The 27,277-nt window shown below is 38.7% G+C and overlaps 2 protein-coding genes across 3 annotated transcripts in view; one reads left to right on the forward strand and one right to left on the reverse strand.

Annotated features, from left to right (window-relative positions):
- The first annotated feature begins 429 nt into the window (after positions 1–429).
- On the forward strand, positions 430–26,557 carry POC5 (POC5 centriolar protein). 2 transcript variants are annotated; one of them, XM_071581130.1, is made up of 12 exons: positions 430–454; positions 6,208–6,307; positions 9,733–9,880; positions 14,953–15,134; positions 15,480–15,656; positions 17,130–17,234; positions 17,945–18,124; positions 19,244–19,406; positions 22,596–22,714; positions 23,456–23,569; positions 24,392–24,568; positions 26,138–26,557. In XM_071581130.1, the coding sequence occupies exons 2-12, from the start codon at positions 6,224–6,226 to the stop codon at positions 26,285–26,287; spliced, it is 1,599 nt and encodes a 532-aa protein (XP_071437231.1). In that variant the 5' UTR covers positions 430–454; positions 6,208–6,223; the 3' UTR covers positions 26,288–26,557. The 2 variants fall into 2 exon arrangements, with proteins under 2 accessions (XP_071437231.1, XP_071437232.1); XM_071581131.1 differs by having other exon boundaries at positions 22,638–22,714.
- The window catches only part of ANKDD1B (ankyrin repeat and death domain containing 1B), a 43,046-nt gene continuing 29,650 nt past the window's right edge, over positions 13,882–27,277 (reverse strand). The window contains exons 15-16 of the mRNA XM_071581133.1: positions 18,896–18,956; positions 13,882–13,900 (exon numbers count right to left, since the gene is read on the reverse strand). Of these exons, the coding sequence (XP_071437234.1) occupies positions 18,931–18,956 (26 nt within the window). The 3' untranslated portion in view covers positions 13,882–13,900; positions 18,896–18,930. The remainder of the gene's footprint in view (positions 13,901–18,895; positions 18,957–27,277) is intronic.

A 27,277-nucleotide genomic window follows, 5' to 3' on the forward strand; every position in this document is an offset into this window, starting at 1 on the left:
TGGTTTCTTTTAACTCCTCATTCTGTACAGAAATGACCGTCAGCTGCTGCTCCTCAACACGCACAGCCCCAGACGCCACCACTTTGCCAAGCCAAAGCTTTTTAAAGCGCTCGCCGGAGCGGCGAGCTCGCGGGGGGACCCGGCCCGGGTGGTATCCGAAGCAGGCGGGGCGCGAACCGGCGGCCGCCCCGGTCACCCGCGGTGTCGCGCACCACCCCTAACCGGCGCCGCCGCCAATCAGCGCGCGGCACGAGAGGGCCGCAGGGGGCGGGCCGGGGCGGGGCGGAGGGAGGGGCTTGAACGCCCGCCCCCCCTAGCACGAGCGATTCGATTGGCCAGTTCGCCGCCAAACCACCCAATCGTAGCGTGCCTTGCAGCGACCCGGCGAGCCTATGGGAGCGGCGGTTCCTGCTCCGCTCGGACGTTTGAACGGCTGGTGCGGGCGGAGCCGCAGGTGAGCGGGACGGGGCGCTGGGACGGGCAGGGGGGCTGCTCTTCCCGCCTTCCCTTCTTCTTGGCAGTCGCGTCCCTGCACAGGCTGGTTGGTGCCGGCACTGCCACCGTGTCTTCCTTGTCGACAGCAGCCGCGTTCCCGCCCGGCGGGGCAGCGGGCGGCACGGCCACCGCGCCTTGCCTCTCGCAGCACCGGTGTTGCTGCCCGGCAGCCTCACCCGCCGCCCGCATCCCCACCGCGACCTCCCCGAGGAGCCTGGGGGACGCCCCCGGGAAGGTGGGCCGGTTAGCCTACAGGTCCTGGCAAAGCAGGAGCTCTCCGGTTCGCAGCCATCGTGCTTCCTGCCTGAGCGCCGCGGCGGGGGCCGCCCGGGTGTCTGTGGGACCGACTCGCCGCGTTGTCCCCGCTGTCGCCGGCTGCCGTGGCAGCGACGGCCGCGGCCCTGTGGTCGCTGCCGGCGCCAGAGGCAGCGGAGAGGCCCCAGGGAGAAGTTAAAAGCATGAGCAGCTCTGCTTTGCAAGGGGGTGCAGCTAAAAGGACAGAGTATGTCCGGCCTCTGCTGGCAGGTGGTGTAGATGTGTCACTGGCGGTGTCCAGCAAGTTTCAGTACTGGGCCCAGTGTTGTTTAACTTGTTCATCCATGACTTGCCTCCTCAGCAAGTTCACTGATGGCATAAAGCTGGGAGGAGTGGCCAATATCCCAGAGAGCTGTGCAGCCCTTCAGAGGGACCTGTTGGAGAGATGGGCAAGGAAGAACTGCCTGAAATTCAACAAAGGCAATGCAGGGTCCTGCACTGGGGAAGGAATAACCCCCTGCACCAGCACAGGCTGGGGACTGACCTGCTGGAAAGCAGCTCTGTGGAGAAGGACCTGAAGAGTCCTGGTGGACAACAAGCTGTCCATGAGCCAGCAGTGAGGCCTTTTGGCCAGGAAGGACAGTGGGATCCTGGAGTCCATTAGGAAAATTTTAAGTCAAGGAAAGGGATCCTGCTCCTCTTGTCAGCCTTTGTAAGATCTCACTTGGAGTGCTGTGTCCAATTCTGGGTCCAAGAAAGACATGGAGCCCCTGGAGCAGGTCCAGTGAGGGGCTACAAAGATGATTAGGGCACTGGAGCATCTCTGTTATGGGAAAAGGCTGAAGGAGTTGGGCATATTCAAACTTGAGAAGAGATGACTGAGAGGGACCCTCATCAATGCCTATCAGTAGCTGAAGGGAGAGTGTCAAGAGAATGAAGTCAGGCTCTTCTCAGTGGTGTGAAGCAATAGGACAAGAGGCATTGGAGAGAAATTGATGCACAGGAGATTCCACCTGAATATAAGGAGGAACTTCTTTACTGTGCTGGTGACTGCACACTGGAACAGATGTCCAGGGTGCTTTTTGGAGTTTCCCTCACTGGGGATCCTCTACAACCATCTGGACAGAATCTTTGCCATGTGCTCTAAAATGATGCTGCTCGAGCAGGGAGATTGGACCAGATGATCTACTGTGATCCCTTCCAAACTTACCCATTCTGTGATTCTCTTTTCCTAGGTTTTGAGTCCTCTGATCCAAATGAAACATTAAATTCTTTGGAAAACATCACCTTTAGTTAAAAAAGCACCAAACCCACAAAAACCTGAGCTCAGCTTAATTCAAAATTAAAGAGAGCAACCATGGTCAGATGAAGATCTTTATAGTTGCATCCTTGGTAGACATCCTGTTTCTTAAAAGTAGCCATCTTATCATTGCAGTCATATGTGTATGGTTTGGAAAAATCTCCTGCTGTTAGCAGGAATCCTTTAATAAAGTCAGACATATGTTTTGACAGATGCTCGGGTAAGATTAGAAGAACATGGTAAGCATGAGGCTGTTCCTCTCACTTGTATCTCACCATATAATAATTTGCAGCTTAGTAAATCAGCTTGCTGACCCAGAAATGATGTCTTAGTATCAGTTGATTTCTCTTTTAGGAACTTAACTGGTAATTTGTGGGACTTAATGTGTGTTCATTGAGATTAAAGCAGACAAGTTATTCTTAGACTATCTTGCTGAGGAGGGATCTTCTGGAGCTATGGGAAAAAAGGAAAGTGTATGCCTAGTGGAAGCAAAGTTGGGTGACATGAGAGGAATACAGAGATGCAGCTCTCGACTATGTAGAGAAAACTCATGTGGCCAGAGCTCAGTAGAGTTGAAGCTGGCCAGTACTGGGGGGGATGAAAAAAAATAGGTTTTTAAAAGTAGTAAAAAGCAGTCCAGAAATAACCATGAGCCTGTTACAGGATGAGGATGGTCACCTCAGAAACAGGGTCATAGACAAGGCAGAGATATTTAGTGATCTCTTCAGTCTTTAACACTGATGCAATCATTGGTCATAGCCAGCATGGATTCATGAGAGGAAGGTCCTGCTTGACAAACTTCATTCACTTTTATGACAAAGTAACCCACTTAGTTGATCAAGGGAGGTCAGGTCAGGTGATTTTTTTTTGGATTTCAGTAAAGTTTTTGATACTGTCTCTCACAGTATCCTTCTGGACAAAATGTCAGCTGGATAAATGTCATGTGATGATGGGTAAGCAACTGGTGGATGGCACAAAGGGTTACAGTAAATGGAGCAACATCAGGCTGGTGACCTGTCACTAGTAGGGGTCCACAGGGCTTTATCTTGGGGCCAGTACGCTTCAACATCTTCATAAATGACCTAGAGACAGGACTGGAAGGGATACTAAATATATTTGTTGATGATACTGAATTGAGTGGAGCTGTTGATTTTCTCAAAGACAGACAGGCCACCTTGTATGGGCAACCTGGATGCACAGACAGACTTGGAAAAAAGAGGCTGAAGAGCAGCCCTGTGGAAGGAACTTGGGGGTCCTGGTTGATGGCAAGGTGAATCAGCAGTGCCCTGGCAGCCAGGAGGGTCAACCATGTCCTGGGGGGCATCAGGCACAGCATCACCAGCTAGTCAAGGAAGGGGATTGTCCCGCTCTGCTCTGCGCTGGGGTGGCCTCACCTTGAATATTGTGTGCAGTTTGGGTCAGTGCAATTTGAGGATGACATTAAACTCTCTAAGAGAGTGTCCAAAGGAGGGCAATGAAGACAGTAAAGGGCCCTGAAGGGAAGCCGTGTGAGGAGCAGCTGAGGTCACTTGGTCTGTTCAGCCTGGAGAAGAGGAGATTGAGGGGAGATCTCATTGCAGGTACAACTTCCTCTTGAAGGGAAGAGGAGGGACAGACACTGATCTCCTCTCTGTGGTGACCAGTGACAGGATCCAAGAACCTCCCCTAAATCTGTGTCATAGGAGGTTTAGGCTAGATATTAGTAAAAGGTTCATCAACCATAGAGTGGTTGGGTACTGGAACAGCCTCCCCAGTGAAGTGATCACAGCACCAAGCCTGACAAGAGTTGAGGAAGTGTTTGGACAACGTTTCAGGCACATGGTATGATTCTGGGTGCAGCAACATGACACGGACATGATCCCTGTGGGTTCTTTCCAGCTCAGGATACGCTACGATTGTAGCATGACGTGGCAATGATGTCTTGTAAACATGAGATTAAAATAATTGTATTTCTCTTAATTTATCCTAACAATGCAATCTGTTTTTCTGTACAAATATCTTGAATTTTAGGTTCACTAGGATTTTCACTGAAATGTTGCACTTAAGCAACAACTAATCTGGCAGGGCTAGACTTAGGCACAAAAAGTAAGACAGGCAAAATATAGAAATGTGAGGAAAGCTCCACTAACTGTAAGTATTAAACTTTAAGTGGAATATTAAGTGGCAGTCAAGTCAATAAAGGCAGTCAGGTGGAGACCAGGTGGGCAATCATAGTGAAGAGCTAGTCAATGGTTATAAAGAAAAGGGATGGAAAGAGGACGCAAACACACGGAGCTTGAAGTGACAGTGAGTGACTTCTTATATAAGACAATGTCAAATGCTTATGATGAAGGAACCTTTTGAGTTTGGGAAGGCCACAAAGTAGTTTCAGTGATAAGCAGAGAACTAGATCCACTAACAGTAAACAACAGTTTACTTCTTTTAAAATGAACTAAGAAGGGAAGGTAACAGTAGTTATAATTTCTGGCTACGAATACACATGTGATTCCTGCAAGTGCTAGGTGGTTGATCCTTTGTGATCCTCCCTAGTGAAACTCACCCTCCTACCTTTAGATGCATCTGGGGCTTTAAGAGTAGTCAGGATTCACAGTTTGAGGAGCTGTCTGTGTGGGAAAGCATATGAAGTTAAAGCTGACTTTTTAAGACTGAAGAAGTATTTTTTTGTATTGAAAGAATTCATCAGCTAAAGGAAGGTATAGGGCTAGTATAAAGCTATTTTATTAGTTAGAGAGACCAAAATCAAAGGAACATATAAGGAATAATTTATGTGAGAGAGGAAAGAAAAAAATTATCAGAGCAGGAGGCAATGAAAACAGAAGAGATAAGGAAACTAGTATTTCTTCTCTCATCTACACACCATTATAGAAAAAATAAAAAGTATATAGTAAACATTCAGCAGACTTCCTATTTAGTACTTTAAAAATGTTGTTTGTATATTTGGGCTCAGAAGGAAGTAGGGAGTTAGTACTAATGTCTTTTGAACCTTGGGCTGTAGGAAATCTCAACATTTGAAATTGTCTTTATACTGTTTTTAAAACGTCCATTGTCAGCACAGAAACGAATTTGCCATTCTGGAAAGTGTAAATACTTGTGGCAGAGAGAGCTTTTGTGGTGCAGAAAGAAGCAGTGTCTAGAATAGCTCAAAAGAGCAAAAATATATTTAACATCCATCTGTATTCCTATAGGCAGAGCTGTGGTATTAATGGGGGGGTGTGATATTTTGAGAAAAGATGGTGATGCTGAAGTAGGATATTCCTGCCAATTTAATGACAGTACAACGAGCAGTTTAAAAATTACATGCTGTCAGAAAAACTCACCTGTTTAAAAAACATATGAGAGTATTGTAATTGAAAGTTGTAAATGCCTCTGTAAAAATAAATTTTCAATCCAAGTTGTTTGCTTCTGTCAAATTTTGTCACAAGAGCTTCATTTCTTCACTCAAGGACTTCAATATAGACTTGCATATTGAATAGGACTTGTAATAGATTAGAGGATACACATATCTTTTGCAAAATCTTCAGATTTTCTTATCAGTTCCACAACATTGCCTATTTCCCAAATGTTCAAAAAATGCCTCATTGTCCTGCTTAGAATTTGCTGGAATTATTGACATTACTTGAACCTAAGGCATTTCTTGTCCTTCCATATCTGTTTGTCTTCCTGGGCCCATGAGGCAAGAAGAGTGAAAAAAGTGGTGGGAGACTGATGTTGATGACTCAGCTTGAGGGTGTTGAGCAGAAGTGTTCAGGGCTGTGGTTGAGGCTGTTTGGTGGCAGGCACAGTGTAGCTCAGGCATTCCGGTGTTGCTCTGTAGGAATTTTTCACTGGAGCAAGCTGATAAAGTCAAAAACCATACAGTATGTATAAGAATGAGGGATTGGTATAGAAGTGTATCTGTAACTGCATCAACTGCAATTGTTGCCTTGGGGTCTTTCCATGTTTTCTTGTAAGTCAATTAAAGCATTTCCATGATTGTGAGTATGGTTTGAATCAGACAGTTTCCTATCTAGCATTATGTAAAGAGAATATACAGTTTAGTACACAGAAGGGCACTGGTGCAGTTTCTACAGCAGAATCTGTTTCTGGGGAAAATGTTGGTGAATATATGTTTACATACTGAAACTATAAAATTAAGTTCAGCTTCTACTGTTTTATAGACTAATTTCGTGCAGAATGTCATCAGATGAGGAGAAAACCACATGTCCAGTTTTGCCAAAAGACTCTGTTCAGGACAGTTCTGTTTCTTCAGATCTTCAGGTAGGAAAGGCAGTATGATTTGCTCTGCTGTTTGTTGCATTTTATTTGACAGGATAATTATGAGGAAATCTAACTAAACATACAACTTTATATTTTACATATACAGGGAAATAATAAAAGTTATAGTGAAAAGAAGCAAGTTAGACCCCAAAAAAATCTGATGTTAAAATATCTTCTGTTGGATTCCTTTTCTGCATTTCACAAGAAACTCTATGTGAAAAACCTTATTTAAACTTAAGAAGTTGATAGCTGCAAGAAAAATAGTACCATTTTCTTACTTTTTTTTTCTTTTCTAGTGTTATTCTTTATTTGTGTTGTCTTGTAAAGAAGCCAGAACTTGACACAGTAGTATAGAAAGCTGTGAAATGAAAGTTTATTTTAGGTTTCTTCTAAGAGGATTCACAGATAGTGGATAAAGTCTTTGTACTGTTCTTTTGAAATCAGTAGTTGATTATTCTTATTTGAGTAGTGCGTGGTGGGTTTTTTCCATTGGTAGAATTCAATCCAAAACAGGATAGTTTTGACAAAAACAGATTTTGGTATTTGGCCTGTAGAAATGCATTTCTACATTTGTCTCCTGGTGGAATTGGCATGTACAGCAGAACAACTGTTAAATTAAGGGGGTTTTTGCTTTCTTTAACATGTGGAATGACTTGACTTGTACCTTTTAAATTACCTGTTTAGAGGCAATTCATTTCTGCAATTCATATACTTCTCTATTTATGGTCATGTCTCATGGGTAAGGTGCCTTAATCTTTGTTTAGCAATAGTAGTACAGCTGTGTTTCTAATGCTTTTTGTAGTGAGAAAACAGGATAAAAGCATTATCTACAAAGTTTGAAGGACCAGAATTTTCTGTTATGATCTGGTTGATTATCAAGGAGGTTCTGAGGCCACTTTACAGAATGATAAACTAATATTAGTTTGTAAATGAGAACATGTCTAATGTAGAGTAGAATAGTTCAAGTTGGAAGTGACCTACAATGATCATTAGCCCAAGTGCCTGCTTGACCATTTAGTGACTGACCCAAAGTTAAATCATGTTGCTAAGAGCATTGTCCAAATGCCCCTTAAACACTGAGAGGCTCAGGGCATTGACTACCTCTCTAGAAAGCCAGTTCCAGTGTTTGACCACCCTCTCAGAGCAAAGATATGCTTCCTAATATCCAGTTTGATCCTCCCCTGTGCAACTTCGAACCATTCCCACACATCCTATCACTGGATATGGGCACTTCCCTCCCGACTCCCCCCCCGCTCAGGAAGCTGTAGAGAGCAATGAGGTCGCCCCTCAACCTCCTTTTCCCCAAACCAGACAAGCCCACATAGCTGCCCTTTGTACAAGTTTATTTCTGTTGAAAAAGAACACTGGGGTCACAGCTGATCAATAGGAATGCTGACAGTGAAGTAATCTACTTCCTTTAGTTAATTTTGAAAGATCGAATTTTTTTTGTTTGGTTGGTTTGGTTTGGTTTTTTGTTTGGGCCATTTTGGTAATGTGTTGCTTTTAAATAGAGACCATTTTATTACCTTTTCATTATAGAAAGAATCCACTAGCTTTTAGAGAATTACCATTTACTTATGATTGAGTTGTGCAAGACTTTGTCCATTCAATCTGTTCTTTTTGTATTGTTTGGTAACCTCAGCCGCAATCCTAACAGCAAATTCCTTGCAGAATCTGTAGATTTTTATTTTTAAAAAGGAGAAAAAACCCCTCTGAATGTTTCTGTTCCCTTTGTTCATTGCATCACTACATTTACTTCTGTCAAACTAAGGTGAAATGCATTAAATGGTCAAAATTACATTGACCTTCAGACCTTAGAACTATAAACCTCTAGTTTTATACAATAAGCAGATTCTTTTGTAGTTGACACAACAGCTTGAAAGTTTTGTTTAAAGCAGAACCAAGCTAGTAAGTAACCCAAAAGTTATGTTGTTAATTTGATTTTGTTTTTATTATAAATTTATTGGTCAACATTGCATTCCAGTTGCAGCATCCTTCATATGGGAGTATTTAAGATTGAGGTGATACAATTCATGACTCTGTTTCTATATGTATCCTCACTGCTGTCTCCAGGATTATTAATTTGTGTCTAAGTTTCTGGTTACAATTGAGATACTTTGTTTTCTTTGATATTTGCCTTTTAACTTCATTCCAGCCGTGTTTGTTTGTAACTATACAGATTCATGGACATTTATTTAGGCTTTTAATTTTAACATCATAGATTAGAAGATAGAAGATGGACATTTAAATCAAAACTAGAATTCAGCTAAAATGTACAAAACCTAGCTTCTTAAATTCTCTAATTAGTTGAAACTCACAAAAATGTAAGGGTTACACTGAAAGTTTTAAAGTATTATCCTTTTCAGTTGTTAGATTCAAAAACATATTGCACATAATTGTTGCCTTTCTTTGATTGTTTTCACTTTAACTTTCCCCAGCTTGAAGACGAAATTAATTTTTTAATTCACTCTTGATTTCTGAGGTTTGACCTTACTGGGGTACTAAATGTAATTAGTTTGATAGTACTAAATGAAGAAAAAATACCTGCTAGTGGCCTGGTTTAGTATTTTCCAACTGGCATTGTTTTCTGAATCTTTAGTGGCTTTGGTTGGTTTCAGCATGTAACTTATTTAATGAATTACTGGAATCTATGTTTAAGCTATAATATAATTTATAGTTGATAAAGAACACTAAATACTTTCATTCTGAAAATCTGTTTTATTAGGAGATTTGCAAAAAGTGTTATTTGGCTTACTTTGATGCATAGTCTAATGCCACATACCAGTTATATTGATTTATAATGTCTTAATAGAAAATTTTCTTTATTTTAGTTATATATACACATTCCCTATACAATTTTTAAAAAGCATATTATAAGGTAAGAATAATAATATCTACTCCGGACAAAATAGTGACTTATCAAATTTCTTTTGATGCTTGGCTTTATAACTTCCACCAAAGAAATTGTAATGTTCAGAATGTGAAGAGTGACTATGTGTTCAGCAGCATCTTTTCATGGTTCTAAAAATACATGTTTTAGTTTGCAGCAGTAGTAGTGATTAGAAATAATATTGGGAAGTTAATAGCTTACATGATCTGGAACTGGATTTTTTTTTCAGTTCATGTTTTTGTTTAAGATACCTATTACAGTGTCCATTTTGACATCTGACAGAGTCTCTCTGTACATCTAGTTGTAATCAGAATGAATGTGAACTTTAAACAAGAGAGAGTTCAATCATAATCACTGTAGGAAAATAGCTCACTTTGCAGCTTTAAGGAAAAGGCACTTAGTTTTCACCATAGTAATAATGAAAGAAGCCTCTCAAAAATTACAGAAAATAATTTCCAACCCTTTTTACATAATATACCTATTTTTTATAAATATAGTAGTAGTTTTATAATTATTTTTCATCACTTTGCAACAGAATGAATGTGAGGAGCTGCCTCGTTATGCTGTAGTGATTCCAAAGTTTTCACTGGATCTCTCAAAGTGGACAGAATTTGACTCAGAACTAAGACCAGCTGTCAGATCTGCAAAAGTAACAAATGGTGCCAGCCACAGTGAGACTCCAGGTAGTATGCCCAGACCTATGTATTGAGCTTACGAGAGCAATCATGTAAATTTTCTGACTTAGTTTTCTTAACAGCTTCAATTTCAAAAATGTATGTAGCACAGATTTTGCATTTTTGCAAGTTTGCTCTTCTGCATAGCTTCTTAAGTTTGCAGTCTTTTTTCCCCTTATGTAATGGTACTGAGACCAACAGAGTTTCCAATGCTATATGATGCCTTCTGAAATTAAGTTCTGTTTTCGGAGTATGCTTTGGTTTGGAATTTTTACCTTTTCCTCAGTGGTTTATCACTATCTGGGTGTAACCAAAACTGTGTATTCTATGCCCTCTGTGTAATTTCTGATGAACTCTTAATAATGGGTCATTTTGGAGCAGCAGCCCAGGGCACACCTGGTATCACAGGCTACAAGGTGTGTGTTAAAGAACCCTGCAAGGCACAGGAATGTGTTCTGTCTTCACACCAGTGACTCAGCTGTGATAACTCCCCTCCAGAGAGGCATCAGCACCTTCACACCCAGCCTGAGGGGTCATGTCTGCTGATGAACCATTAGGGACTGGCACAATAGGCAGTTGTAATGGCCTAGATCATCAAAAATTCCAAAAATATCCCATGACTCACAAGTTAAATCTCCCATTGTGAAACTACTTGCCCCGGGGGAGGTACTGGGCATTCCCACCTGAACACGAGCATATATAATCTTGGGGTTTTGGGACTTCTGGTACCACTCATTGGATCCAGAGGAGGACCAGAACCTCAACAGGACTGTGACCACCACTCTAGACCTGATTGCGACCGTCATCTGCACCAATAGGTTTTCCTTTCTTTTTACTTTGCACTTAGGGGGACCACATGGTGCTCGGCACAGGGGCTAATGAACACTGTTTTCTTTGTGCCCCAGGGTGCTGGGTTATACATGTTTTTTGTGGGTTAAAACCAATTTTTCTCTGTATCATTGTATTTCTTATAACCTTTTCGGTAAATCTTAACTCTGACTTGTAATCTGTTTTGAGCTGGGTTCATTTCTCCTGCTGGTTTACCTTTAAACGAGCACACTCAGATTTTTAAAACTGCAATGAATGTTACTATTATTATGGTAAAAGTCTAACTTCTCCATTTGTTTCAGGAACTTTAAGGATGCATGGTATCCATAGTATCTTCCCTAAAAGCCTCCAACCAAATAAGAAAAGTAATTTGGATAAACATGCTGTACTATACAATTCAATGTCCAAATGCTTTTAAACTTTGAAACATAAAACTTAATTTCCTGTTCTTATTACCAGTTAATTGATTAAATTTGAAAATTAGTGAGACTGGAGCAGTAAATTATTTGTTGCAGAGATGTGTAATGATGACTCATACCCAAACACTGGAGAAATTCCTTTTCTTCAGGCTACCAGTCCTCAATATGGATCCACTGAACTTCTGAGAACATTTTAAGCAAATTGCTACACTCATCTTGGGCCACTAATAGCATGTCATATGTGAGAACAGTCTGTCAGAGCTCATTAACTTAATAAAAGCAGAATAAATCAGATACTAGAGCAATACAGAAAAAAACGCCAACAGTAGTATTTGGGTAGTAGACATAAATAGCTAATTTCATTACCTCTACTATAACAAGAGTACAGTCTAGAGATTTGTTGGAGTAAATATATGTGGAGATTATTTAATAAAATATGTTTCATACTTATCATATCCAAATGGTTCTGTTGCTGTAAAAGTCTGTAAAAAGACTCCGAGCCAACTTTTGTAGGAGATAAGATAATGGGCAAGTACTTTAATGAGCAACCCCGCTCATCCAGGAATACATCAATGCGCGCGTGCAAGCAAGCTCTAAGTTCTATAGCTTTTATAATATAACCTATCCAATCGCTACTGTCCACATGTCCAGTTCCACCTCTGTCCCCTCCCAGTTCCCCCCCCCCGTTGAATTGGGCCTGGGGTCGTTGGGACCCTCTGTCTTCATCCACCTCCTCTTCTTCAGCACACAAAGGTCTCTTGGACGCTCTCCAGGGCTTTGGGTCACACTGCTCCGTGTTTATGTTCTCTTCTGATATGCTTTAATCAAGTACCTTGAGGAGGAGACTAAATAGCTGGCAGATCTTAGCTGCCTGTTCTGGAGCAGGGGTAGAGATAGAAGGACTTTATGCTACAAGCTGCTAAATATTAATTCACTAAAATCTACAGCATTACATTTACTGTGTTCCTAAAATCTACAAAATATGCAAATTGAAAAATTAAAAAAACCCTTTCGGCATCAGTTCCATGTCCTTGATACCTTAGCACAGTGTAACTGAATGACATCATGCAATGCTGTGGAAGGAACAGAGGTGACAGAAAGACAACATTAGAAACAAGAATTAAATTGAATTAATATGCATACAACTACAAAATTATGACTATGCTGGAAGGCCAAGATTACTTGCATGAAATGACGAGATAAACATGTAACAGATACAGTATATGAGTGTCTCGGTTTGAGGGGAAAAACCAAAAATGTTTTACCCACAAGCAGGGGAGGGACCTGCTCCACGATAATCACACCACTCTTTATCAAATTTAAGAAAAGGAATTTTAATACAAGAAGGATAACTGCTATATATATATATGTAAACAGACTAGTGCAACCCACTTCCCCAACACCACAAGAGAGGAAAAAAAAAAAAACAAAACCAAAAGAAACAAAACAACAACAAAACCCAGCAGGTTTTTTCTCCGGGAGAAAAGGTTATACTTAAGTGTCCTTGTCACAGCCCGGCTGGCTGCAGAGTGAGTTTCAGTCCCTCTCCAGCGAAACAGACGAGCAGTGGGCTTTCAGATGGACTCAGTCTCTTCCCCCTGTGTTCCCCGTCCAAGAAGCAGAAAGGTACGAGCAACCAGCAGCAAATCCAAGGCAGGCAGCAGCAACAGCACGGCACGAAAAGTAGTCCGAAGTGGGCAGCGGCAAGACAGCCAGGAAAAACCCCAGCAGTAACCAGCAGGGCAGCCTGCCTCCTTGGAGCCCCCACTCCCCCATTCCGCCGAGCCAAGACTCTGGAGAATATCCAAAAAAAAAACCAAAAGAGACAAACCTGCCCCCACCCCAGCAATCACAGTTAACTGCTTCTTTTGTTAACCGCTGGCCTGGGCAGTTAAGTGGCAGGGGAGAGAATTTACATAATAATCCCAAACTACAACAATGAGAAAAATGAAATCTGAGTCAGGATAATCTCTGCATAGGGAGGATTAAGGGGAGGGGACTGATGAACCTGTAATACTATGATCTCAGACTATGGCAGTTGTCTATTTTAATATCCTGTTTTTATTGGTTATGGGTGAGGGAGGGTATCTTGCAAATTGTGCTGTGTAAATTGGATATCTTTGGAATCTACCCAAATAGTAGAAGTTTAAAAATCAAAACAGGCCTTCTTGCCTTTCACATCACAACCGAAGGAGGAAGAACATAGTGACATGCAGGAATGGGAACAAGTGGTGAAGGACAGAACCGGGAATATTTAACAATGGTAACATTGCCAGATAATTTACATTGTCAAATGCCATCTGGATTTTTCATCACAGAAATTAGATGCATTTGAAGTAGTCTGGGTCATCTGTCTTGCATGTTATATATTTTGGAGATCTTTGCAAGCAATGCGTATTCAAATTCTGCCATTGGCTAACCAATAGTTCTCTTATTTTCAGGGAAAACAAGGACAAAAATCTAAAGCCTGATCTTAATATACTGTGTGATGGGGAACAATCTGGTTATGGTCTTGTGTTTATTGCAATGGAGTAGGACATTTATAGGACATCTATAGAAATGTGCTAGATGGGACTTCAGCTCAAGCTGATTTTAATTTTATGATGTGTGGTTGTGTATTACCTTGAAAGAAGCTCTAAAAACAGTTGTAACTGCCTCTGCGTCATGCTTCTTCCTTATTTCCTCTTGGTTTGAAGAATGAATACTAGCTGTGTGATGAGGAGTATTAGCCCAGACAGCTCTTTTCACTTTCTTTGGACAGGAGACTTAACAGCAACAATAACTATAACAGAGTACCAACCATCAGACCCTGCCTTGAATAGAAATTAGAAACATGCATTTCCAGTCCACTGAAGATACTGCTTTGTGACAAACATACCCTTACCTCTCCAGGCTTGTACCAAAATATAGTATTCATCCCCTAAGAAACCAATTGTACGGGCAATATTTGTTTTCAGAAGTGAAGACTAAAATTTTGGAGGTTTCTTCTTTTAGTTTATGAAAAAAGGACAGTATTCTTTTGAAGTTGTCCGTTTGTTGTTAATAACAGCTGATAATCCCTCTTTTTTTCAATATTCTTTATTAATTTGTCAACTCAAATGAAAAATTTTATGTAAGGAATAACAATACAAAATAATATTGCATTTCTTCAGTTTACTTGAGTATTGACTTCTTTATTCTTAGTTCAAACACATGCCTATTAGCTTTTGGGCAGGCATTAACCTTTATTGCAGTGGTAGTTGCCACAGCACCTGAAAGTGAGAGCTTATTGTGTAAGGCATTTTATAAATTCATCGTAGAGGTTTCGTTTTTTTCTAATTCTTTAAACTCTAATTAGATAAATAAATTCAAGACTTTGAGGAAAGTGGATGAAGGCAAGTATCAACATGGAAATACATCCACAGGTTGCTGTGTGACTGCTCAAAGGAACACCACTGACCTCAGGAGTTTCCAGTCTTATTATGGAAAAAGACAGAAGTTTTTACATTTTTGACTGAGATGTTAATAGTCAAGAAGCCTTTACTTAGATATGTTGGTATGTTTTTGCTTCTTGCTGTGATCATCCTCTTTAAAATTAAATTACATTAAGATACTGTTTTTTAAGGGAGCAGTATATCTGCCTAAGTTAAAATAGAATTGTTTGTTTAAATATATTTGTGTCTTGAAAGTATGTATTTGAATTGGGTTGTTATTCTTACGTGAAGAAAGGAGGTTTCTGTTGGCACAAATATTTTGTTTCTTTGTTATCAATGCCTGGATTCCCACTTCTATCTGGAATGTGGGCCAGTTAACCTTTCCGGAGTGTCAGTCCTTATTCTTTTGTTTGATTTTTAGTCTCAACATCAGGGAAGAAGTCTTTTGCGGCCAAAATGGAACAACCTCCTCTTTCAGAAGTGACTTCTTCACAGGGGTCCACACACGGTCCAAGAGAAGTCAATGAAACTGAAATAACTTTACCAGATGAAAAACTCAATCAAATAGAAAACTTAGTTGAGCTCTGGACTGGAAGTCTTAAGGTATTTATTTTGTATGAAATCAGAGATATCACAGTGGGTTGTAGAATAAGTGGGTCTCCAAAAAGTTGCAGTGTGATTGCATTGGAGGATGGCATTTTTCTTTTTTGTTGATATTGCATATAAGACTGTATCTTGTTTCAAAAACTTTGGAATTACTGTCTCTATTAGGGATGTTCAGCAGTTTATTGTGTCAGGTAATATTTGTAACTATAAAAAGCCTGTGTAATGAAGGTATCACTCTAAATATTCATGTCTCCTTAATTGTTAAGTGTTTTAAGATTACAATATTAGGGAGGAGGGAATAATTTAACTAATTGCATTGCTGTCATCCTTCTTACTTTCCAGACAAACATTCTAACAGAGTTGAGAAACTGGAAACTTAATTTGATTCAACATCACAGGCTTCAAATGAAACAGGAAACAGAGAAGCATGCTGCACATGTGAAACAGTTGTGCAATGAGATGGAAAACCTGAAGGAGTTACTACATACTTATGAAATCTCTATTGCTAGGAAAGATGAGGTAGGATATTCAATTTCATGTTTTAAAAGTTCCCTCTCTGTTTAAAAGCATCCACAGTGAATTTTTTGGTCCACCTCTTTGAACACAATTTTTCTTGAGGCAAGTAACATAAAGAAGTAAATAATATATTTATACTGTATAGTGTAAAAATAGTCATTGTTGCTAATACAATTGTCCATACTAGTAGTGAAAACTTAAAACATTTTATGTACATACTTTGCATTGTTTGCCTCTTAAATCCAGGCTCTAGTCTTGTTTCTTCTTGATTTCATGACGATCACACAGGCTTAGATGAGACCATTACCTCTTACACTTTTAAAGCCTCTAATTTTTCAATTATTAGACTGATTTTCTTGAATTTTAAATGTGTAGCAGTGTCCTAAATGTTCAAGAGCCTCTGTTTTAGAATTCTTAGAAATTCTACATTTGTACACATTCTGAAGATTGTACATTTGGTGTCTCTGATTTACACTTTCTTGCTGTTAACAATGTGAAGAACTTCAAAATTAACTAGTTTTGTGGAAATGGATGTAAAATCTTGGCAGTCTTGCAACCACATAATATAATTGACTCTTCTTATTGCTACTTATTGAATTTTTAGCCTAGTGCTTGGGAACACCTACTGAAATTTGGGGTTTTAATTCCTATTTACCTTTAAAAAAAAACAAAAAACCCATACATTGCAGGAGTTAAAATATGGATGGAGGTCATTTCTGTGTCCATTTGGAAAACAGTCCAATCTCACAGATCAAACAAATCAAAATGTAACATTAGAAGAAGAGAGTTAGTATGATAAAATATAACTAGTTCATGTGTGCATAGTTATTTCAGTGTATACCATTCAAACTTCTAATTCTATTGGATATAATTTTATGTCACTCATATTTAATGTGCCATAATTCTCAATGATACTTGGAAAGCTTTATCTTTTTCTGTTACCAAAGGAATTTTTCTTTGGCTATTTTTATAGTTCTATTTAAAAAAAAATATTGTATGACTAGAATATACTGTTGCTACTACCTGAATGGAAATTGGAAGTGCTACCTTGCATCACACCATAAATAATTTGTTTCTTTACACTTCAGTTAAGCAACACTGAAACAAACTTCTAATATAAGTGTTTCTGATTTATCAAAATTGTCTTTGAAATAAAAATTCTTCTGATGTCATGCTACAGTAACATTTAATTATTAGAAAGTAGCTCAGAAACCTGCAGATGTAGGAGAAAATAGCAATTCAGTTGAACTTTTCCTAAAACCACACAGCGAAAGTGCCACACTCTGAGTGTTGAAGCCAGTGGAATTTTACTTCCAATTTCTGTTTCCTACTTTATTAGAGTAAGAGCAGGATTCAGTGACAGCATCTGCTAAAAGCAAGTTCTTCAAGTGAAGAATAACTGAGGTGTAAAGTATGTTCTGTTTTACCTTACGGAGATCATAGCTATTGAAATAGTGTTAATAAATATTTTTGCAGGCGATGACTAACTTGAGCCAAGCATTACAAAAGGAAAAGGAGAGAGTAGAATTGATGAGAAAGTTTACGCTGTGGCGGATTCAGCTTGCTAAAGCCAGCCAAGAGGTATGTGCAGAAAATAAAAATGCAATGAAAGTGAAAACCCTGAACTCAAGAGTCAGAGCTACTGCAGCTCCTGTTGCAGTCTGAAGAAATCATGGTGTTTCTGTTTTGATGTTTTCAACAGTGTCAAATAACAGCTTGAAAACATCAGTTCTGAAAAGATTGATGCTGTCAGAATACTCTCTGGAATGGGAAAAAAAGTGAAGCCATTGTCTGCTGACTAATCTGAAACAGAATAGAATAGTAGAATTGTTTGAAAGAATTTTTTGAACAATCCGGAAGTCTAAATTCATTTAAAAGATATGTGTTTTATGCTAATCATCTGCAATCTTTGAGACTGCAGGTTTTATATTATTCCTGCAGTGAATCCAGATGTGCCACATATCCACTATAAGGCTTCACACATGCAGTGTTTGTACCATGTATGTGTAGTTGTTGCTTGAGGGTCACTAAACTAAGAGTTTTTTGTAAAGTCTGAGTTCACAAATATAGTTTCTCACAGTGGGGACAGTAATGCTCCATGACATGTGCAAGAAGAAACATGCAGCTTGCTGATGCTGTTTGTGTACCACTTCACTGCAGGACCTGTAACTCAGTTGAGATATTCCTTCAGTGGTCTACATAATAAATTGTAGACAATCATCCACACCTGAGTACGTAAATTTTTAGCAAACCTCCACTTCCACACAATGTGGTCATATTTGTTTCCTAAGGAATATGCAAATAAAATAGCAGACATACAATTCCGGACAACTTTGATGAAGAAAGTGTGGGCAGCATGGCGCTCTCTTAGTGAAGAAAAATGGAAAGACAAAGTAGCAAGAGCCTGTCAGTTAAGGGCAGAAGATGTCTGTGTTCAGCTCACCAATGATTATGAAGCCAAAATTGCAGAGGTAAAATTTTTTTTTTTTATTCTTTCTCTCCTTTGCTCCCAACCCCCTCCCTCCCCAGCTCTTTCTCAACAAACCTGACAAGTGTGAAACTTTTCCAGGAGGACTCCCAAATAAATAAGATGATCTGAGTAGATCTGAGATCTCTGTTATATTTTTAGATGTGACTTTTTTTTCCTGCATGTGATATAAAATGTTGCTGATCTGCATGCACAGATGCACTGATGAAATAAATTAGACTTTCCTGAAGTGACACAAATCTTTGCACAGCAATAAGAATGACATTTGTTTTCTAACAGCATCCTGTTAAAATTGGCTATGTGTTACAAGGTCTTAATGAGGAGGACAATGGAAATAGAAGACCATTATTGTTCTGAATGATTGTTATGAGTGCAGCAATTTTTTTCTTTAGTAGGTATTCTGTTAAAGGCTAAAATTAAGTTTGATTTTGCTTTCAACATGCCAATTAAGGTTTTCAAAGAATTTTCAGAGCTTAAGGTGAAGTTGTCAACCTGTGCATTGGTGCATGCTAAGTAAACCATTTTAAAAATTTAAGTTCTAAGAGCTTTTCGTTTCAACAAGAAATTAAACCTAGAATTTTAAGAACAGGCTCACCAAAAGTGGCTTACCAGCACAAAACCTGTAAGTAGTGAATTACAGAAGTAACTTGTTCTGTTCTTTTCCCAGCATATTTAGTTTTTTATAGTTTCTAGAGAAGAGAGATGGGTGATGACAACTCACCCTATGCTTAAATAATTGCCTGAGAACACTTACTCTTCTGGTGAGTGAACCCATGTTCCTGCAGAAATCTAGGTTGTTCCAGATGCTGAAACTTCTAGAAGACAAAAAATTTGCAAGATGTATTTCTGCTTAGTTGGTTAGGTAGGGTCTGTCAGCCCTCTTGAATGCACTCTTGTCCTTTGATATGTTCTAGTACTACTATAGTGCTGTAGTACAAAGAAATTTCAATTAGCTGTTCATCTCTGGTGAACCAGAGATTTTGAAGTTAAAATACCTATCTTTGTAAATATAGTTAGTGACTTTTAAAGCCAATTGATTAATATGTTTTTAGTTTGCAATCAGAAGTCCCAAAGAACTGTTTCCTTATATTCTGTTTCATAGTTAACTGCTAATTTGGAGCAGATGAAAGCTGAGATTGTGCGACTGCACAGTGAAAGAGACCAATATGAAGACACCATGAAGAAAGCCTTTATGCGTGGTGTATGTGCTTTGAATCTGGAAGCAATGAGCATGTTTCAGGGCAAGGACAGTAGGCCAGATCCTGGTTAGTATGAACAACAGCTCTAATCTGATACTGCATCTGCATTTTCATTGGGTTTGTTTGGGATTTTTTGTTTTAACAGAGTTCCTTTTAGCTTTTGTTTGTTTGTTTAATTTGGTACCTTGTTGCAATACAGAGTTTATTAAACTTCTATCACTTATAAAAACCCTGTTGAATATGTTGAGAAATTCTGATGCTGAGCTTTGTACTACTGTAGCTGAAAGGAAGAACATGTTCTCTTCAACCTACATTGCTGGGAGAGTGGTAACCTGCAGTTGAAGACAGAACAAGAAGCCAAGGGTGGGAACCTTCTTAAAATACCAGGTTATGAGGAACTGAAGGGGACATCCTGAAAATACCTTTAAGCTCTGGAATCTCTGTGTGCAATGAATCAGCTTTTCCCAGATAGCTCTCCCTTCTTTCTTAATCTTGCTTTTGAAAGTAAAAAGGGCAAGCAAATCTCTCAGGTTCTGTATTTAGTTGTAATTCCATTCCAGAACAGGAAACACCAATCTAATTATATCAGCAGCATACACATAAAACCTGTGCAGCTACACAGGGAAGAGCTGTGCACACTTACTGATGTAATGAAATCACGCCCTCAGACTGAGACTGTCTGTAGAATGGGAACATAATTGTGGTGGTGCAACAATCTATGTTAAAGAGAAAATAGCTGTTCCAGTAAGAGTGTCACAGCTGTACGTTGTGGCTCAGCAACCAGCTGGACTGCAGCAATGGTTAATGTCCTAAGACAAGTAACATCAGTTGCTAAATTTAACAACCTAATACAGAAGTTTCTGAACTACTTCAGAGAAATTCATCACCAAAATAATAAAGATATGAAGAGGAGATAAAAACCTGAAGAAGGTGTAAGAGGATACTAACCTGAGTGGCTGTCTGAGCCTGTTAAACATAAGCAGTATTTGTGCAGATGCTTAAGGAAGTTGTATGACACTGGCTAATGTAGTAGCTGTGTGCTAGTGAAAACAGATGATCAGTAGTTGGAGAAGGTAAAAAATGAATGATTTCTTAACTAGAAAGAGTTTGGGAATAAAATTTTAGAGCATTTCCCAAGTACTTTATTTTTGCCTGTGTTATTAATTAAAAACTACTCTATCTTTACTTGTTCATTTACTGTTTTCAAAAAACATGCAACAGACAACAGGTCTCCCTAGTAATAATAGGTGGTGTGAAACAAAAGCATTGTTTCTGTAGGCCAGTAAAGAAGAGGGTAAGTAGGGTGGAAATTAAGAAAAATGAATTCTAGAGCAGCCATGACCAACCCTTGAGTTTCATGGCCAAAAATGTTCCTTCATTTTTACTATGAACCTGGAACTGATACCTAAAGATTTTGCTGTGCTGGATGTTAGGGTACCCAACTGATATTTTTGTGTGTCCAGCATTATTCTTTTTAATTAGGTTTCATAACTTCTTGCAGACTCTCTTGTCCTTGGTCCCAGGCAGGCCATCTTTTTCCACCACCTCTCATACTACCTTCTCCTCTGCCCGAGACACACCATCTCTTTCTTGCTACAGCCAGATGTTGCTTTTAATTAAGTTAGTTACATAATTATTTAATAATGGTTTGCATTCTTCATCAGGTGTAACAAAACAGTGATCAGGACATCATGGTATTCAAACATCAGAGTAGATGATTATCATGATTTTTTTCTAGTCTTGTAATTGGTGAACATCAAAACTTCCATGTGCCAGAAACTATCAGGGATTATAAATTTATAGGAACTCTGCAGTGCCACCTACTGTCATTGGAAATAAAAGCAGAATTTCATCCTTCTACAGATTTATTATTAGGTTACTATAATGTACATTTAATGTAGATATAATATACAGGTAACATACATACCATATACATTATAATGTAGGTTATTAATAGTGTGCAGGTATCACAACCTTAATGGGTCCATAACATTTAGTGTCGATGTTGGTGGTGTAAAAGTTATCTCACTGATTTACTTTTTTATTAGCAGTATATTAAGATTATATTTAAGCTCTTCACATATTGAAAGGAGCACTGAAGTCACAGGAATTCATGACTTTGCTTATAAAACCCTAATACTTTTTTTAAATAACATAAATCTGATCTGAATGGTCTGTAACTGTGCTTTGGTCCTTATTATGCTTAAGCTTAATGTGTGTGTACATAGATATGTACAAAATGCATATTCTAGCATTCTTTCACTCTTGCAATCTACAAATATTGCACCCACTTGAGGTTCCTACCTTTTATTTTTCCTGCTTACTTCAGAGAGTAAAAATCCAAACACAACTACCACATGGTGTCACTCTAGTCCCTGGCATGAGCAAAGTTCTCTTGTCCTGGAACTGCTAGGTAGCATCACCTATTTCAGAAATTGGAGATTAAATAAGAACACCTCTCCTTCCTTTAAGGAAGTTTGTACCCTAAAAGGAAAAGGCTGAAACGGCTTGCAGAAGCTACTGGGCTTGTGTCTGCAGATCTGACATCTTCAAGATGTCTGCATTGTGAGACAAGAAGTCCTGTATGGATTTTGTGCCAGCTCAGCCTTATCCACCCTGCCCTGGTGAGGGGATGTGAGGGCTGTAGGGTGACTGTAGGTCATCCCTTCAGCCAGGATGTGCCCAGTGACCAGCCATTGTATGTGGAGATGAGATAATGTGAGTGCAAGCTATTGCTCCTTGAAATTGCACTATGTTATCAGGAAAGTTAAAGTAACATTTTATTTTACTGCCCGTAAGGACCTATAGAGATCTTGCACCCTCATGAAAGTCCAGTAGGACCTTTCTGAGTTTTGCTGTTCTCTACCTAAACTGGATTTTGGCCCTTAACATAAAAGCAGCTCTTGCACACTGGATTTAATATTGTCGAGCAGTATGAAGAATCTCAGTCCTTTGCACTACAAGCATGTGACAAATGTCACATGCCAAGACATAACATAGAAACAAGCCCCTTGAAATACATTTCCAGGCATCTCAAAAGACATGCAAAAAACAGGAAAGTTTAGTTTTATATACTTCATAAGTATATATGTACAGATCTGTCAAGAACAGGCTGATCCTTTTCATTAGATTATACAGAAATCCCAAAGAAATACTAAATTTCGACTGCAACTTATCTTCCCCTCCTCCCCGCCTTCCCTTTTAAGATTTGCTGCATTATGTGTTGATCCCATTACTTTGTGTTTCTAATAATAGACATAGGAAGTAGGAGAAATGATAATGGTACTACTGTTGCAGGAAGGCTACCTCCTTCACAATACAATCCACCCTCGCCACCACCTCCACCAGCAACTGCTCTTCAGCTGGAAGGCATGGTAAGCATGTAGCTGGAACAGAAATGTGTTTGCTAGGAACAAAACCAAACTTCCTCGGTTGGAGCCTTTTGAAGAGAGTAAAGGAAACCTGTGGGTATGTTCAGATTGAATTGTGAAAATTAAGTTACTGCTGTGACTTGCTGTACTTTCATTAAGTTTTGGTTTTTATTTTGGTGAAAATGCATTGCTCTAATGAAGATAAATTCACTACAATAAGCAGAATTTACTCTCGAAGGTTGTTTATGGAAAAAAATCTGTTGAGAGTTTTTTTTGAAAAACCTGAATTTAATATACTCTGAAAAGAAGGAAAGCTGGCTTGACTTAGAGCCTCTCTTTTAGGGGTGTAACACATACAGACACTGCAGGAACTGAGCTTATTGTCCTGTCATGTCAGATTAGCCAGATCATTATCCAGTAGCTTGGTTGTTCTGGACCTGCCCTGGAGTCATCCTGAAAACATTGCCACTGTAAAAACATTTCGTGACAGACTATAGGTTAGAACAAAGATGTGTGTCTCTCTGTCCTGATTTTTAGTTTTAATAGTGGTCAATGTTATTCACACCATTTTTACAGTTCTTAAACAAGTGATTTTATATTAGCTAAGAAACAGTAATGATAAAAAAACTGCTAAGACATTAAAATGAGTAATTGGAATAGTAAAAAACTTGACTTTCTAAGGAGTAAAATTTTATTTTCTAGAACGTTATATTCATTCTTTGTCAACTCTGGTTTTATTCACAGTTTTCTAGCCACCTGGGTCATGCAAGCACTTCTCAGACCAGGCTAGATTCTGATTCTTCGACAATCATCAATAGCACAGCAACAGGATCTGGTGTGACATCAACTCAAAAACTGGTAACAAGCTAAAATTAACTCTTTTTTTTTTCTATTTAAAGGCATAGTCATAACAAATATTAGTTTGGGTATTATTTCTGCATTTCTCAGAGCAACATAGGTATGTAATTGAGGACACTGTTGTAGAGTTTAAATAGCTGTCTGAAGACAGTAGCTTGCAAATACTCATTAATGTTACATAAACCCATGTATGCTAAGAGCAGTTTTAAATTCTTTTTGGAGGGGGAACTGTGGCAAAATGAAGAGAAGAGTGCATGTACACTTATGTATAGTGCAACAGGAACAACCGGTGTTTGAGATACCTTTTTTTATGGACAGAGTATGCTTTGCTTAGGTATCCTGTTGTTTGAAATGCCTTTCTCATTCCTGTTTCTGTACTTGAAGCTGAACTGCTCTCCTTTCTTTGCCCTATCTGACACAGTTTGCTGTCAGAGAAAGCTGCAACATTATATGCATGGAAGCTTTTTTGTATCTGCTCTGTCATTGCTAGAAGGGCTTTCCACTGTGATGGAAGTACTTTCAGCTGTCACTTGAGCATGTAGTCAGTGAGCAAAGCTAAACTATCCTTGCTGCTTGATTTTTGTCAAATTAGCCTTACTCCCCTCAGGACAGAAGTCATTTGTTTGAAATGCTCTTATATTTAGCATGGAAAAAGATGGATTAAATGTGGTTGGAACTAGGTGGAGCGAATTCAGTCCTGTGTAACCTGCAACATCACATGTTCCATTTAGGCACATGTCACATAAAACTAGCAAAAATACTAGCATCTTGTAAATATTAGGTTTATTATTTTTTACCAACTAATATTTAGTTTATTTATAGCCCATGGCAAAAGTTATAACATCTGCTCAACAGAAAGCAGGAAGAACAATTACAGCTCGAATCACAGGCCGAGCTGACATAGGACAAAAATCCAGAACTTGTGGGAGTTTAGCAGTGATGGGAGTTGCTCCACCCATGAGTTCAGTCATTGTTGAGAAACATCATCCAGTCACTCAGGTAAGTCAGAATTATGCTTGTTACAGTATTCTTACTACAACACATCTGATAATAGTTTAAAGAAAAACTATATTGTGAAGAGCTATTATACAAAGCTCAGACTTGAGGCATGCTTAAAATAGTGAGCAGTATGTGGGCTGAGTAGCAGGCTCTGATGAGAAGGAGAACATATTGCAACTTTAATCTATTTTTCTTATTTCTCTAGTAAATATTTCACAGGTGTAGTAGTGCAGTGTCTCTGTTTTAGCCAGCTCTTCCCTGAGTAGAAATAGTCAGTTGATCTAGCAATGTTTGGTGTCATCACCATGCCACCACTGTTTAAAGATGAGCATAGAGCAAGAGGAGTGATTGAAACAGAGGTGGTAGCAGTACAGACTCACCTCACATGCTGAGCATAGCAAGTTAAAAGGGACAAAAAGTAAAACCCTTGTCTGGAGGGTCAAGTCTGCTGTTTGTTTTATTTTGAGTCCTACTCCCTGCATTTATCCTGAAGAAAACACTGAAATCATTGCATTTATAGGGTATGGAAGCAATATACAATAGTACTATAAACAGTGACCTAAATGACTTACGGACCAGTCTGAGCAAAAAATGGTTTTAATTGAAGGTTGAGGGGAAAAAAATGAAGATTTTTTGTTATATTTTAACCTGTAAAATGGGATCTGAGTCTTCTCTGTGCTATCTGAAAGTTCAGTTTCTTTTCTGTGATAGGACCAGAACAAGCAGAGCTACATCAAGTCCCTTAATGTGGGCTGGAGTTACTGGTAGCTGTGTGAGGGATGTTCTGCTTTCCTTCTTCCCAGCAGTGACTCAGAGCCCTGTGGCAGGCTGCTTCTCCTAAGCAGAAATTCATTATGAAATTATATGTCCTTAGAGGGTTAGAGGTTTATTGCGATAATTATTTCATTAAATACAATTTCTGGATTCAGGTTGTGTGACTAGTGTGACAATGAAGTACTTGAACTACTGTACCAAAAACTGATTTATGAAAATGTAATAAATGTGACCCTCTACCCACCCTGAGATATATTCTGTATATTCTGTCTGCAAATAAAGTGGAAGTCAATCATATTGAATTATTTCTCTTGAGTTAATCTGAGAGGAGAGAGAGTTTACCTCGATTAAAAGCACACTGGCTACTGTCTATTTCACTAAAGTAGCTAGTATTTTCTGCAGAAAATTGTTGATAAAATTGCAAACCTTTTCCTTTCAGAGATCTTTCAGAGATTTGCTCATAGCAAGTCAAATGGGAAGTTGGAATTATTAAATTAGCACTACAGAGGAAAATTCTGAACAATTTGGTAAAAAAAAAACAGCCTTGAAATAAGATTGATGTGATAAAAACTCATGGTACCTAGCACTTTATATTCTAAAAACTGTATTAAGAGATAAAATCACAAAAAGAAAATGCTTGTTCTGTTAAAGTAACCCTTTTGTTTTCTATTTTGATAAGTGTCTTTCACTTTGCTGGATTGTAAATCTTTGTTTAAACTACAGCTCACTTAGGGCTATTTTATCTGGAATTTTATTTTACCATTAAGTGTTTTGATGTATCTGATTACTTTTCAGCAAACCATATCACAAGCCACTGCTGCTAAATACCCTCGAACTGTGCTCCACTCTTCTGGCTCTACCACTGCGAGACCTGCAGGACAAACTGGGCAAACACTTCAGGGCCAGACCCATACCAGTGTTCAGTCAATAAAAGTTGTTGACTGAGTGAGTATCTTGCTCACCAGTGGGGGTTTTTAATCAAGGTACCTCCTCCCAGTCTTTTTCTGATTTGATGTAGTAGGCCCTAAAGCACATATGTTTTTACTGTTTTCTGAAAAAAGGGGATTTTTTTAAAAGAAAAGTGCTTTTATAGTAAATATCTGGAGGAGAAGAAGGAACTTGAACTATTGTTCTACCTCCAAACTACTTAAGAACTTATTTTATTAAGATAAACATTTTATATTTAAGGAATCTTTTGCACACTTTTAAATAAAGGATACAATGTGATTTTTGTCTGAATCTCTCTGTTTAGTCTCAATGATACTAACCATGTGTGTTCAAGAGAAAATGAAATTTATATTTTTAAAAGTGCTTTTTGTTGCTTATTCAAGTAAGTGTAGTTGACATGAACCTTAATTATATCCTACAACTTAGAATACTTAAATGAAGAACAACAGGGTGGCATCCTTCACACCCCAGGGTGCAGCTTGGACCAGGCGAAGGACCGAGTCCATAACATTCTTAAACATTCTCATTTTCCAAGCTAATGTTGCAGAACTTGATGCATTCCATAATATGATGATTTACCAATCTATTCTTCATATTACTGTGATGCTTTGCAACCACATCAAAAAAGTTGCACACAAGAGGGCAGTTTGGTGTAAGACTTCAAAGATACAGATTATTGTTTTAGTACAAACAGTAGGATTCAGTGCAAAGTAAGGCTAACTATATACAAACAGAAAAGGCAATTCAGGTCTTCCATTACATGATTAAAATAGTGCTATGCTGTTATAAGCAAGATAGACATTTTACTTAAATTTTCAGAGATTAAATATATTAAATGAGAAAACTTTTAAATATGTTCAGTAGGACACCACCAAATATTAATTCAAGATATGAACAAGAGATAGGTAAATAACTTCTAGATGTCTTAAGTATTACATATCAAGTGATCTTTTTGGAGTCTGTATACAGTGTTGTGCCATGATAGAA

Source organism: Pithys albifrons, chromosome Z, assembly GCF_047495875.1.
Source record: "Pithys albifrons albifrons isolate INPA30051 chromosome Z, PitAlb_v1, whole genome shotgun sequence".
In the NCBI taxonomy this organism is placed as follows: Eukaryota; Metazoa; Chordata; class Aves; order Passeriformes; family Thamnophilidae; genus Pithys; species Pithys albifrons.